Source organism: Apodemus sylvaticus, chromosome 1 (assembly GCF_947179515.1).
Source record: "Apodemus sylvaticus chromosome 1, mApoSyl1.1, whole genome shotgun sequence".
Lineage (NCBI taxonomy): Eukaryota > Metazoa > Chordata > Mammalia > Rodentia > Muridae > Apodemus > Apodemus sylvaticus.
In genome coordinates, this window is record NC_067472.1 from 167,827,927 (window position 1) to 167,840,911 (window position 12,985).

At 45.0% G+C, this 12,985-nt stretch overlaps 1 protein-coding gene across 1 annotated transcript; it reads right to left on the minus strand.

Annotated features, from left to right (window-relative positions):
• Positions 1 to 3,253: 3,253 nt before the first annotated feature.
• Positions 3,254 to 3,878, minus strand: Misfa (mitochondrial sheath formation associated). The gene is made up of 2 exons (XM_052192781.1): positions 3,810 to 3,878; positions 3,254 to 3,346 (listed from the first exon to the last, which is right to left on the minus strand). Exons 1-2 carry the CDS (start codon positions 3,876 to 3,878, stop codon positions 3,254 to 3,256), a joined length of 162 nt encoding a protein of 53 aa, XP_052048741.1.
• Positions 3,879 to 12,985: the final 9,107 nt, after the last annotated feature.

Consider the following 12,985-nt stretch of genomic DNA (forward strand, 5'->3'; position numbering starts at 1 on the left):
GATTACTTTATGCGAAACCTACAACAGGAACTGTGCAGTTGGGTGATCTTCACAGCTGCATGGGTTCACCAGGGTCATCTTTATTTACTTCCAGAGGGGTCTGAGGGGGAAAGAAAGCATAGGTCAGGAAGTGCTAGCATTGCTTGGGAGTGGAGCTGAGACAACTGCCAAAGACTAGAAGAGGAGGCTGTCTGATCCTGTTCTCGGGAGGTGCTCTGCACTGTGGGGGACTGACAGGGGTGTCTACCACCAGAACCCCACTGGCTTGGTTTGCAGAAGTGGGCTGATCTAGGAAAGAATGCTCCCAGCTAAACATTCTAAACATCCTGTCAGCTTTACAGAGATTAATGCTGACCCTGGGTCACAAACACTCTTTATCTCCCTTCTTAAATAAATGTAAGAAGATACATGGGAAGCTGGGGTGGGGCTCAGATGGTCAAGGCCCACCACGAAGGGGGCCCAGGTCTGATCCCAGCACCACAGAATCTCAGCAGTCAGGCTGCAGACACAGGAGGACCAAGGCGGCCTTGGTTCCAGTGCTAGTTCTGAGCCCCTCCTAGGCTGTGAGAGAGACATCTGTTCCTTAAAAGTCCATGAAAGAAACCCCGACAAGTTCCCACTTCTGAGCAGCCCACAGAAGAAGGAGGTAAATTACAGGAACTTTTTCCTCAAAAACTTAAAGAGAATCTGTTTCTAAAGTCACTAGGGTTAGATTGTCGTGCTTCCTGTGTGAATGCCAGGCACTCTCTAACAGTAAAGAAGTCAAAAGTGCACTTACCCCTCCTGGGGGATATTTATATCCCTTCCACATCGTTCCTGCAATGAGAACCATCCATAAGACAACAATCATCCTGGGCCGCCTTGAGCCTTGACTGCTGGTGGCGGGGTGGTTATCGGAAGGCCTGGATCTATCTGCAGAGTCCTGGGGATCCCTGGCTTCATTCCAGACCAGATGGTGGGTGGCCCAGCATGGCACTTCCTGACTGGTGATCTTTGAGACCTAGTCTAAACTAAAATGGCCATTTTTGGGAGGCCAGACTCAGACACTAATTGTGACATCAGTTCCTATGACACGGGGAGGGGGGGGGGGCCTCAAGGGTTAGAGCAGCAATGGGTTGGCTAGGACCTTAGGTGTGTTTGGATGAAAGAAACCTCGAAAGGGAGCGACCCCCACTTCTGTTTAGAACCTTAATAAGCCATTTACATGATAAAATATGCATTTGCTTAAACTATTCAGGGCAGGAAAGGATTTCTGTGAGTAACAAACCAAGAAACCAAGTGGACAACAGCCTTAGGCTTTTGTTAAACTACCCAAGGAAGAAAAAGTCTTGCATTTTGTGAAATGATATCCAGCCCTCCCTCATCTTGCTGCTACTAGGAGGCATACTCCGAGTAACCTCCCCGGGAAAGGAACAGAAGGAAGATAAGAGCTGCTTATGGGGGCCCTTCCACAGCTGGCACACAGGCACAAAATCATTTCCGTGGCTTAGAGTCACATTCTGTGGCAGTGACTCAATAAACAGGTGTCACTTCTTCCGTCACACCCACACAATGTGACCGCTTTGAAATAGTGGGGCTGAGTGAGAGCCAAAGGCCAACAGCTACCACTTCCGGCTCTTACACCTGAGGCTGACCGGGGGCTACCATTCCCTTCCAGCCTTCTATCAACCCCTACCAGCCTTCTGGGGTACCCTGCCCCCAAATCCTCCTACTCTTGACTCAGCATATTAAGACTACCAAGAATAGTCTTTATAAATGGCACTGCTCACATGAATGAATGAATGAATGAATTAATTATTAGACACTCTGAGGTCTCCCCTCCCCCCACCACACACACCAATGAGGTGATTGTGTGGTGTTGTGGGTGACCCAGCCACTGTCACCAAAGTTCACTACAGGTTCTCATCTCACTTAGTAAAATTTGTAGTTCACTAATTTTCAAGCCTTTCCAAGATTCCCAAATGTGACCTTCACAAAAATAGTGAAAGACCAAAATATCTCCAGTTGTACTAGTGAAGAAACTGACATCCTGATTTCAACCTCTCAGGTTCTCTCAGTAAGTTGCCAAGTTGGGGCTTGATCTCAAGATTATGTTAATTCTAGTTTCACAGACCTCCAGACGGGCATTAAAAGTGCTCAGCTTGAAATGACTTCCGCAAGCTAAAGAGAGCCATTTAAAACTCTTTTTTTTTTTTGTTCGTTTGTTTTTTGTTTTTTGTTTTTTAAGTCAGGGTTTCTCTGTGTAGCCCTGGCTGTGCTAGAACTCACTCTATAGACCAGGCTGGCCTCAAACTCAAAAATCCATCTGCCTCTGCCCGCCCCCCTGCTGGGATTAAAGGCGTGTGCCACCACTGCCTGGCCATTTAAATCTCTTAAAAAGTCCCTTTTTTAACGGCCAGACCAAGAGTGGGCTTGAGCCCCCGGAATGTCTCTTAGTGCCCAAGCTCAGGTGTCCAGTGTTTTTAAAGACAAAAGCCACAATCGCATCAGTGCAGGTGGGGGGTCACATCAGTGAAGGATTTGGAGTAGCCTATAGCTTGTGCCAGCGCCAGTATTTTGTGTTAACATGTCTGGACCGTGGTTAGGGTCACAGACAGGGATTGCCGAGGCGGCAGATGCTGCTGTCGGGTGGGCGGGGAGAAGGCTGAGAGGTGTCCAAGTAGCTACAACAGAAAGGTATGACAAGATGGCATTGCCTTAGTCATTTCAATCTGAGCCATCATCTATGGTGGCACATGACTAACACCAACATTCAGGGGGCAGAGGAAGGAAGACCTCTGTGGACAAGTTTGCCGCTAGCCTGATCTACATAGTGGGTGCCATGACAGCCAGGGCTATGATTCAAAAAAAGAGAGAGAACAAAGGCTCTGTTTAGGAAGAGAAAGGAGACAAGGGAAGAAAATGAGAGAGTAAAGAGGAGGAGTAATAGGATCAAAGTCTATTACATACATGGATATATAGATGCTCTTAATAAAATTGTCATCACACTTGTATGATAAAATGGTTTACATGGCTAACATATGCTAATGTGGTTTGAGAAAGAAGGCGCTAATACATGGAGTTATTCGGAAGGAACCCTGTGAGGCACAGTTCTTTGGCAGACCACCATCCTCAGCCTGCTTGCTCCGGCAGGAGCCCCATCCCTGCATCTCAAGCCACTCCCCTTCTATGGCTTGCCTCTTTCCCACAAGGGTAAAACATCCCCCTGAGCCTGCAGGGTGTTGGAGCACTCTGTGCGACAGACCTGACTCACTCATAGCAGCAGCTCCTCCTCCAAAGCCTGGATCCTTCGCCGTGCCTTGTTCTCCCGACCAGGCAGCCTCTCTTTCCACTTTAGAGTTGGAGGCTGAGCCAGAGAGAAAATTATAGGTAGACATGGCCCACACATTGATGCCAAGGAAAGCCGCTGTGTGGGGTGACTGAGGAGGGACTGCACAAACTATACCCCCAGCCCGATGTCACTAATAGAAGCTCATCTACTGGGTTTAAAACTTGGTTTAGGTTCGTCACCATGTCCAGTGTAAAACACTGTAACACACACACACACACACACACACACACACACACACACGAGAATGGAAAATGTCATAAAGCCTGGATACAAGTAACATCTATCTAAGCAGAGGTAGGGAATACAAACCCCTAAGAAGAATGTCCCAGTGGGATCAGGAGAATATACTGCCTTCGCTTCCGTCACATCCTGACTTCCAGGCAGTGGTTGAAAAAAAACCTTTCCTACTTGGTCAGAAATCCCAGATGGGAGTGTAAGGCAGATGCTGGCCTCGCAGGGACGCAAGGCTGCTACTTACCATCGCCTCTGGAAATGTGCCCATGTAGGACGCAAGGCCAACGAAAAGCATCCAGCCCAGCACGATCATCACCAAAGAAAAATAATTTCTGAGCCACAATCACACGGTAAGGGACTGTTCGCCAAGATCTTGGCAAAGGAGCGAACTCATGAAACTTTCAGTTGACAGACTGTCGCATGTTAGTTCCATTCCTTGGTTCCAAAGGATCTGAGACTCTCTAATGAAGAAGCTAGAGTCTGGGGAGGCATTGTGACATCATTGGTCATGTGGCTTAGATTCAATAGGTCATAGGTACGTGTAAGTTCTTTGTGTACATTAATGCACAGCACTACCAAAAGGTAGGAATTATTGTTATAACCCCATGTCACTAGTGAGAAATGAAGATTCAGAAAGCCCACATGACTTGCACCAGGGGGTACCAGGCATACTACTGATCAGAGATCAGACTTAAAAAGGTGTGTCACTATGACAGCTGCCAATGAAACAAACTGAAGTCTATGAAAAAGATACATCTGTTGTTTTGAGACAGGGTCTCATGTAGTCCAGACTAGCCTCAAGCTTTCTATAGAGCAAGCTTGGACCCTGTCCTTGGACCCATAACTCATTTCTTCCATCTACCTCTATTTTTATCCCTACAAGATCCCTCCTATCTGGAAGATAGGGTCCTCTGGAAGAAGAGGGATGCTTCCTCAAAGCGCTGGGGACTCAAGTTCTTCAATGCCCATGGTCAGTTCATCACTGGTCCTCTTCTAGATTATCAAAAGCCATGGGAATTCCTGATCTTTTAAAGGAGGAAGAGGAGGAAGAGGAAAAGGAGAGAAAGTAGCCACTTCCCACCTCCATTTGACACAATGGTTTGCTTCCCAACTATCCTGTGGCCAATTTCCTTTTATAATCAAACATCCTAGATGAGTGACCTACACAAAAGTCCCTTCTTTTTAATTCATACCTTTTTACATGTATTTCATTCTCATCCAGCTCCTAGCTTGGAACTTAGATGCTTGCTTAGATATCACCAAAGATCTCTCTCTCTCTCTCTCTCTCTCTCTCTCTCTCTCTCTCTCTCTCTCTCTCTCTCTCTCCCTCCCTCCCTCCCTCCCTCCCTCTCTCCCTCTCTCCCTCTCTCTGTCAAATATAACAACATATTTTGTTACCTAAGACCTCCACATACTGCCTAGGTGCAGGATGTAGACCCTCTACCAATGCTCTTCCTACATACGTAAAACTCCATACATATAGATTATAGAGGGTCCTTCTCCTTGTGTTGTTTTGTTAAAGATAACCATACTTTTACACACAAATAAGAAACTTGTTTTCCCCCATTCCCCCTATACTCCTGCAACAATACATCTGAGTCACTAAGATAAATATTACAAAACCATATATGGAACCATGTAATCCTAGCTCCAGGAAGGTTAAGGCAGGAGGATTGCTGTGAGCTCAAGGCCAGCAGCAACTACTTAGTAAATTTCCTTCTGGCCAGAGTTCTATAGCAAGAGCCAGACTCAAAATAACAAAAACTGCACTTTTTTATTTTGTTTTGTTTTGTTTTGATCTGGAGGCAGCAGAAGGGGATTGGATTTGTTTCACATTGTACCTAGCTTGAGCAAAGGAGACTTCAAAACTTTACCCCACCTTATCAAACTTCCTCTAACAAGGTCACACCTCCTTCAATAAAGCCACACATTCCTAATAGTGCCACTCCCTTGAGCATTCAAACACATGAGTCTATGGGGGGGTCAAACCTAGTCAAACCACCACACAATCCTTATACAAGAACACATCCAAAAGATCATCTACCATGATCAAGTAGGCTTTTTACCCAACAGATACAGGTTCAATAGAAGAAAATCGATTGCTGTAACCCACCAGAGAAAGAAACAGAAAGAAAGGAACTGCACAATCTTCTCAATAGATGGAGGAAAGGCCTTTGACAAATCCAACACCTCTTCATGAGAAAAGATCTGGAGAGATTAGGGATAAAAGGGACATACCTAAACATAATAAAGGCAGTTTACAGAGATCTCATAGACAACATCGACTTAAATGGAGAGGAACTCAAAGCAATTCTAGAGAGAGTATCTTATGTATTATATGGATGTAGTATACCTGTCAACTAAGAAGCCTGTGGCCTATGACTTGGGCAGGGACTGGGAGGTGGGAAATCTGGGAGGCAGAGAGGATCCTGGAAGAGAGCCAAGTGGGAGGAAGATCTGCCCAGGAAGATGTGGGAAGACAGAGATGCTGAGTAGTACCTGAACACAGGTGACCAGCCACATGGCAGAATGTAGGTTAAAATAATTGGGTTATTGTCGAGAGCCTTATGGGTACTGTGCTGCCTGGCAGGAGCTTGACATTGACCAAGTACAAGGGCTTCAAACAGGACTCTGACATTAGGGCATAATAGGGAAATAGGTTAAGGCAGGAATTTTAATCTTAGGGTGGAACAAAAGAAGCAGGCTTTGGCAAGATTTTGGGCTTGGACAGGAAGTAGGCTCTGGTACTTTGGTCATTCTTCACACACTCTTGGAAACAACTGTCACTGAAGTAATCGTGGGACTTTGCTTATTGCCTTGACAGTTTTTTTTCTGTTCACTGTCTTGCTTGTTCCTCATTGTACTTCTATTGATCTTGATATCTGTATGTAATTAAATTGGTATAAAAGTGGATTGGAAATTATTAAATCTGCCTTCCGTCTCAGAATTGACTGGGGTCATGCTGCAATGTTGTCTAATTGTCTTTTTCTCTTTTTAGTCCTTGCTCCTGCGCTGGAGAACCTGTTGACTGACTGAGCAGGCTTGGTCGGGTTCTCTAAGTTATGATCTAGTCAGAGAAGAGTCTAGCTTTAGAGCCAAAGTCAGTTTGAGTCTGAGTCTTATTTCTGGGAGTATGGGACTGGGAGGAAGAACCAGGCATAACTTTTATACAATTCCACTAAAATCAGGACCAAGTCAAGGCTGCCACTTTCTCCATATCTATTCAGTATACTACTTGAGCTCTAGAGCAATAAGAAAACTGAAAGAGGTAAAGGGGATACACACTAAAAAGGAATAAGTTAAACTATCTTTATTTGCATGTGATTTGATAGTGGCCCTAAAAATTGCACTGGTGAATGCAACTATTGACAAATACTTTCAGCAAAGTAGATGGATACAAAATAGACTTAGAAAAATCAGTGGCCCTCCTATATACAAACAACAAATTGACTAAGAAATCAGAGAAACAACATCTTTTACTGTTGCCCCAAATAACATGGGGGTAACTCTAACCAAGCAAGTAAAACATTTTTTTTTTTTTTGAGACAGGGTTTCTCTGTGTAGCCCTGGCTGTCCTGGAACTCACTCTGTAGACCAGATTGACCTCAAACTCAGAAATCCACCTGCCTCTGCCTTCCAAGTGCTAGGATTAAAGGCATGTGCCACCACCGCCCAGCAATTCACAGAATTTTTTTTTTTTTTTTTTTTTTTTTTTTTTTGGTTTTCTAGACAGGGTTTCTCTGTATAGCCTTGGCTGTCCTGGAACTCACTCTGTAGACCAGGTTGGCCTCAACCTCAGAAATCTGCCTGCCTCTGCCTCCCAAGTGCTTCCAGGTTGATAGGAAGCTGAAAATTGTCCTTTTAAAATATGTGAATCACTGGGCAGTGGTGGCACATGACTGTGATCCCAGCACTTGGGAGGCAGAGGCAAGCAGATTTCTGAGTTCGAGGCCAGCCTGGTCTACAGAGTGAGTTCCAGGACAGCCAGGGCTACACAGAAAAACCCTGTCTCAGGAAAAAAAAAAATCCAAAAAAAAAAAAAGACACCACTCCTGATTTCAAGTTGTACTGCACACAGTATTATGATACAAAAAGCATAGTATTAACATAAAAACAGACATATTGATCAATGAGATTGAATTTAAGAACCAGACATAAATTCATGCATTATTGCCACTTAGTTTTTGATAAAGAAGCCAGAACTTCACACTAGAGTAAAAGACATCTGTTGCTGGTCAAACCAGATATCTGGATGTAGAAGACTAAGAATAGATCCATATTCATCACCGTGCGCAAAACTCAAATCCAAGTGGGCAAAAGACCTCAACATAATGCCAAATACACTGAGCCTGATATAAGAAAAGGTGGGGGATAGCCTTTGTTGAAGACTGCCTCCCTAGCATAGCTGTAGCCACTTTGCTCCATGCCTGCCAGCTATTTCTTATTGTTCTGTGATATGCTTGCCAGTCATTGACACACTTAGAGCAGGGTCATGCTGACTACATACCCTGTTGTGTTCTGTTATGATGTTTATTAATCCTAAGAAATTCTGCAACTAGCTGGGCGGTGGTGGCACACGCCTGTAATCCCAGCATTCTGGGAGGCAGAGGCAGGCAGATTTCTGAGTTCAAGGCCAGCCTGGTCTACAGAGTGAGTTCCAGGACAGCCAGGGCTATACAGAGAAACCCTGTCTTGAAAAAAACATCAAAAACAAAAAACAAAAAACAAAGAAATTCTGCAACTTTAAGCTTCACATAGGACCCATCAAATTAAAAGTCAATATGAACGGTTATGTCTAAAATGACCTGAATCAGGGTTGACTACAAGGCAGCACTCCCAGCACTTGGATATCAGCTCATTTTTTGGGTTTTGTAGTTTTAGCTTTATAGTGGACATAGAAGAATGTTTGGGGTCATAAACTCAGCCCTCAAATTCTGAGCTACAGCCCCGATAGGTCAGTCTTAGGTTGTATATTCAATAAACCATCCTTGTTTGACAGATCTGAGATCAGTATTAGTGTGGTTGGTAGGCAACTCCAACAGCCCAACAGCCTTGAATACATTGGTAGAGGAGAAGACATTCTGAACAGAACTCTGATAGTGGAGCCACTAAGATCAACAATTAATAAATGGGACCTCATGAAACTAAAAAAGCTATGGTAAGGCAAAGGACACTGTCATTCAGACAAAGCAGAAACCTAGGGAATAAGAAAAGAATTTTGCTAACTGCACATCTAATAGAGGCCTAATATCAAAAATATAAAAGAACACAAGAAACTAGATATTATAAAACCTAATAATCCAATTAAAATGGAATTACAATACAGATCCAAACAGAATCCTCAATAGTGGGACATCAAATATCTGAGAAACAAATGTTCAACATCCTTAGCTAACGGGAATACAAATCAAAACTACTCTGAGAATCTCTCTTATACCTGTCAGGCTAGCTAAGATCAATAACAGGAGTGATATCTCTCATACTGGTAAGGATATGGAGCAAGGGGAACACTCCTCTCCCAGTGGGGGAAGCAAAAACTTGTACAGCCAATATGGAAATCACTGGGGAGGTTCATCAGAAATATGGGAATGGGTCTTCTCCATGATCTAGCTGTACCACTCTTGGACATAGATCCAAGAGATGCTTTTCCCTACACAGAGATACCTGCTCAACCGTGTTCATTGCTGCTCTATTCATAATAGCCAGAAATTGGAAATAACCTAGGTATCCCTCAACAGAAGAAAAGATAAAGAATATACAGTACTGATAGACCATCCTGACGACATCTTAAAGATAGAAACCATTTTGCTGTAAGGTTAAAACAATTTCATTTCTGTTGGTTGCAAAATTCAAATGGCTAGTGCTTTAACCTGTATGTGGAATTTGACATGCTTACTATCCTATGGAGTTTGAATCACACTGTGACTATACACTGATAACATTTTCTGCCAAGCAATTTAGAAATGTTCAGCTGAATTCTGTGTAACCAAAATTCCTCTGGACAGACATCTCCTGACCCTTGAAAACTCCCTAGCCTTGCAGTTTTTTGGAACTATATAAACCCTACCCTTTCCTGTATCTGATGCTATATTTTCAAACCCTCCTTATGGAGATAGCCCTGTCCTACAGAAAATAAAGTTTGCTTAATTTGACCAAAGAGTATGGGTGATGGTCTTTACTCTTGTTTGCTGGGAACAAGAACACATTTACACAACAGAGTATTACTCAGCAGTTAAAAAAAATGGCATCATGAAACTTTCAGGCCAATGAAACTTGAAAAATCAGCCTGAGTAAGGTAATCCAGACCCAGAAAGATAACTATGGTATGTATTTTCCCTTATATGTATGTCAGTCTCTGTCTGTGGTGTGTGTGTGTGTGTGTGGTGTGGTGTGTGTGGTGTGTGTGTGTGTGTGTGTGTGGTGGTGGTGGTGTGGTGTGGTGTGTGGGTGTGTGTGTGGTGGTGTGGTGTGTGTGGTGTGGTGTGGTGTGTGTGTGTGTATGTGTGTGTATGTGTGTGTGTGTGGTATGTGTGTGTATGTGTGTATGTGTGTGTATGTGTGTGTGGTGTGGTGTGTGTGGTGTGGTATGTGTGGTGTGGTATGTGTGTGTGTGTGTTGGTGTAGTATGTGTACAATGTAACCCAGATGCAAGGGAGGAAGGGGGAAGAACGGGAATGGGACGTTCAGGTGTAAAGCAGGAGTAGAAATGGGACTGAGGGTGAGACTGAGAGCCACAGAATTGCATTTGAGGAAAGGTCAAGGAACCCAGAGCCATGGAAAGTAACAATAACATGACTCTTAATGGTATTTTGTTATACTTACGGATTGGTGCCTTCTTCAGCCATCATAAGGACGGCTCCCTCAGCCTAGGGGGTGCCTCCCACCCTCATTTCAGCACTCGGGAAACAGGCAGATCTCTGTGCGCCCAAGATCAGCCGAGCTACAGGGACTAACCCTGACTAGAAAAACAAAGGGGCGAGCAAATGAGCGAAGGTGCCTTCCTTCTGCACAGACGGAAACAATCCTGACACTGCCAAACACAGTACACAGACAGACGGACAGACAGACAGACAGAAAGGCCTTGAAATGTCCCAGGTGGGTCTCTGATTCTTGTGCTTGCTCTCGGGGCTTTTTATTTTTCTGTTGGCTTGTCACGGCTGACTTCAATATGACGGTTTTTGTTTCATCTTATTATATTTTACTGTGTGGTGTTTCGTTGCTATCCCTCAGAAGCCTGTTCTTTTCTAAAGAGAGACAGAAATGAAGTGGATCCTGGTGGAATCGGGCAGGGAGAGGGCTTGGGAGGAGTAGAGTAGAGGTAGGGAAATTTGTATTCAGATTATATAGTATGAGAAGAGAAGCTATGTTTAATACAATGGAAAGAAAAGACAGCTACAAATGCCGTTCTCCATGCCTGGAATCCACTCGCACCTTCTGCAGCTCTGGCCTGTGCAGCACACACACAGCTTGTCTTCTAGGCTCTGGCGACTCCACCCCACTCCTGCTGTTCTTCTGGGCAATCCTCCCACGGCCACGGTCACGGCGATCTCCCAACTGCTGGGGTCTTCTGCGGCAAGTGGGCTGCGCCTTCACCAACAGCCTCACCTGGGCTAGCTCAGGGCCTCCAGCTCTGCTCCACAGTGCCAACCACGCCTCAGCTGCTCCCCATCCCCCCTTCAGACCTTCAATACCAGCACCACCTGCGGGACTCCTCTGTAAAATGGCTAGCTGTTTTCAATAACCAGGTCTCTTAACTCCCTGCCAGCCCTTCTCCCAGGTTCCAGCCCGGCCCCTTTAAACATGTCTCCCACCTGTTCCGCCCTCCGTTTCCCAAGAGTGAGCTTAAACAGTCCTTTCTCCCAGTTTTCCCAGTGCGAGCTGCTCCAAACTATAACAACTGCCCATCTTCTCAGCTCAGCTTCTAATGGCTCAACAATCTTCTAACACAATCTTCTGCACCAACTGCCTTCTCTTCTCTCCACTAGCCCTTCCCCTTTCCCTTTTCTTTCTTTGGTTTTTTTTTTTTTTATAACCTATCCAGTTCCAAGAAATCCAAGAGGCTTATTTGCCCTTAGGGTCAAACAGTTTTAACAGCTAAGAATTCTTAAAGGGCCATAGAGTAGCAGCTGAGGATCCTTTAAAGGGCCAGGCCAGATGCACAAGATAAATCACACTACCCTCTTATATAAAGTTCAGCTACCAGCACAAGGCACCACCTTGGGCCAGCTGTGAACTAAGTAAGCTACTGTGTGTTTCCAGAAGATTTTGCTTCAATGATGCTGGTCTTTTTTCTTTCTCTTAAAAAATGTTTTATTTATTTTATCTTATTTTAGACAGCCAAATCTTTTATTCTTTTTAAATTGGGGAATGGATCTCTAGTGGGTGGGCCTGGGGGCCTGACTGCACAGCTTGTTCCTTGGCACTGCCCCTGGAATCCTGTGGCTTCACCACAATGGAAGTTCCAGAGGACTGGAAAATGGCGTGGATGCGCAGAGCTTCAAAGGCGTCATCTGCTCAGAAGGCCAGGCCCACTGTGGCTGGGGCCAGTGGCTGTGCTGTCTGACTAGTGACGCCAGATTCACGGGGAGTTTTCCTGACATCCAAGGAGCTGCTCCTCCAGCGGCTGGTTAAGGACGCCCTCGACAATAAACTTTAACTCGAGGACGGTGCTCGACTCCTTGACTTCAGTGAAGATGGCGGTCTTGTGGCGCCCGATCATGAGAAACAGATCCTGAAGACACCGGGCTGACATCAGTAATTGCCTGAGGCAACCTGCCAGGCCCCAGAGCCCCTGAAGCCCCCAGCCCTGCGCCGCTCCTCCTGTGCCCGCTCACCTATGTTTTATTTTTTATGTTACATCTTTGGTGTTTTGCCCGCATGTCTGTCTGTCTGTCTTGTCTGTCTGAGTGTGGGTATCAGATACCTTGGAACTGGAGTTATAGACAATTTTTGAGTTACCATGTGGGTGCTTGGAATTAAACCCAGGTCTTCTGGAAGAGCAGCCAGTGCTGTTAACCACTGAGCCATCTCTCAAGAGCCTCTGCTTGGTTTTTCTTTTTTTTTTTCCCTGATCATTGAAAATGTCTCAGCGCCAGCTGACCAGCATCAAGTATCACAGCAAAGCAAAGGTTTCATCTAGGGACCTGGTATCTTGTGGACCACAGCTGATTCTCCAGCCCTCACTTATCAGAACCACCAGGAATGATCTTGGCAAGACTGAAGAGCCAGCTGATGTCCAGGGTGTGTTGGTCGGTAAGGTTAGTGTATAGATAAGATAGTGAGGGTGGGGTGGAGATTTCTACTAAGAATGAGTATGTATGCCTCTTTTACCCAGGAGTATAAGCTCTTGTTGGTTTTAATTATCTTGGTCTTTCTGACCAGGTAAGAGAGCGTCGTCTCAAAGTAGTTTTATTTTTGTCC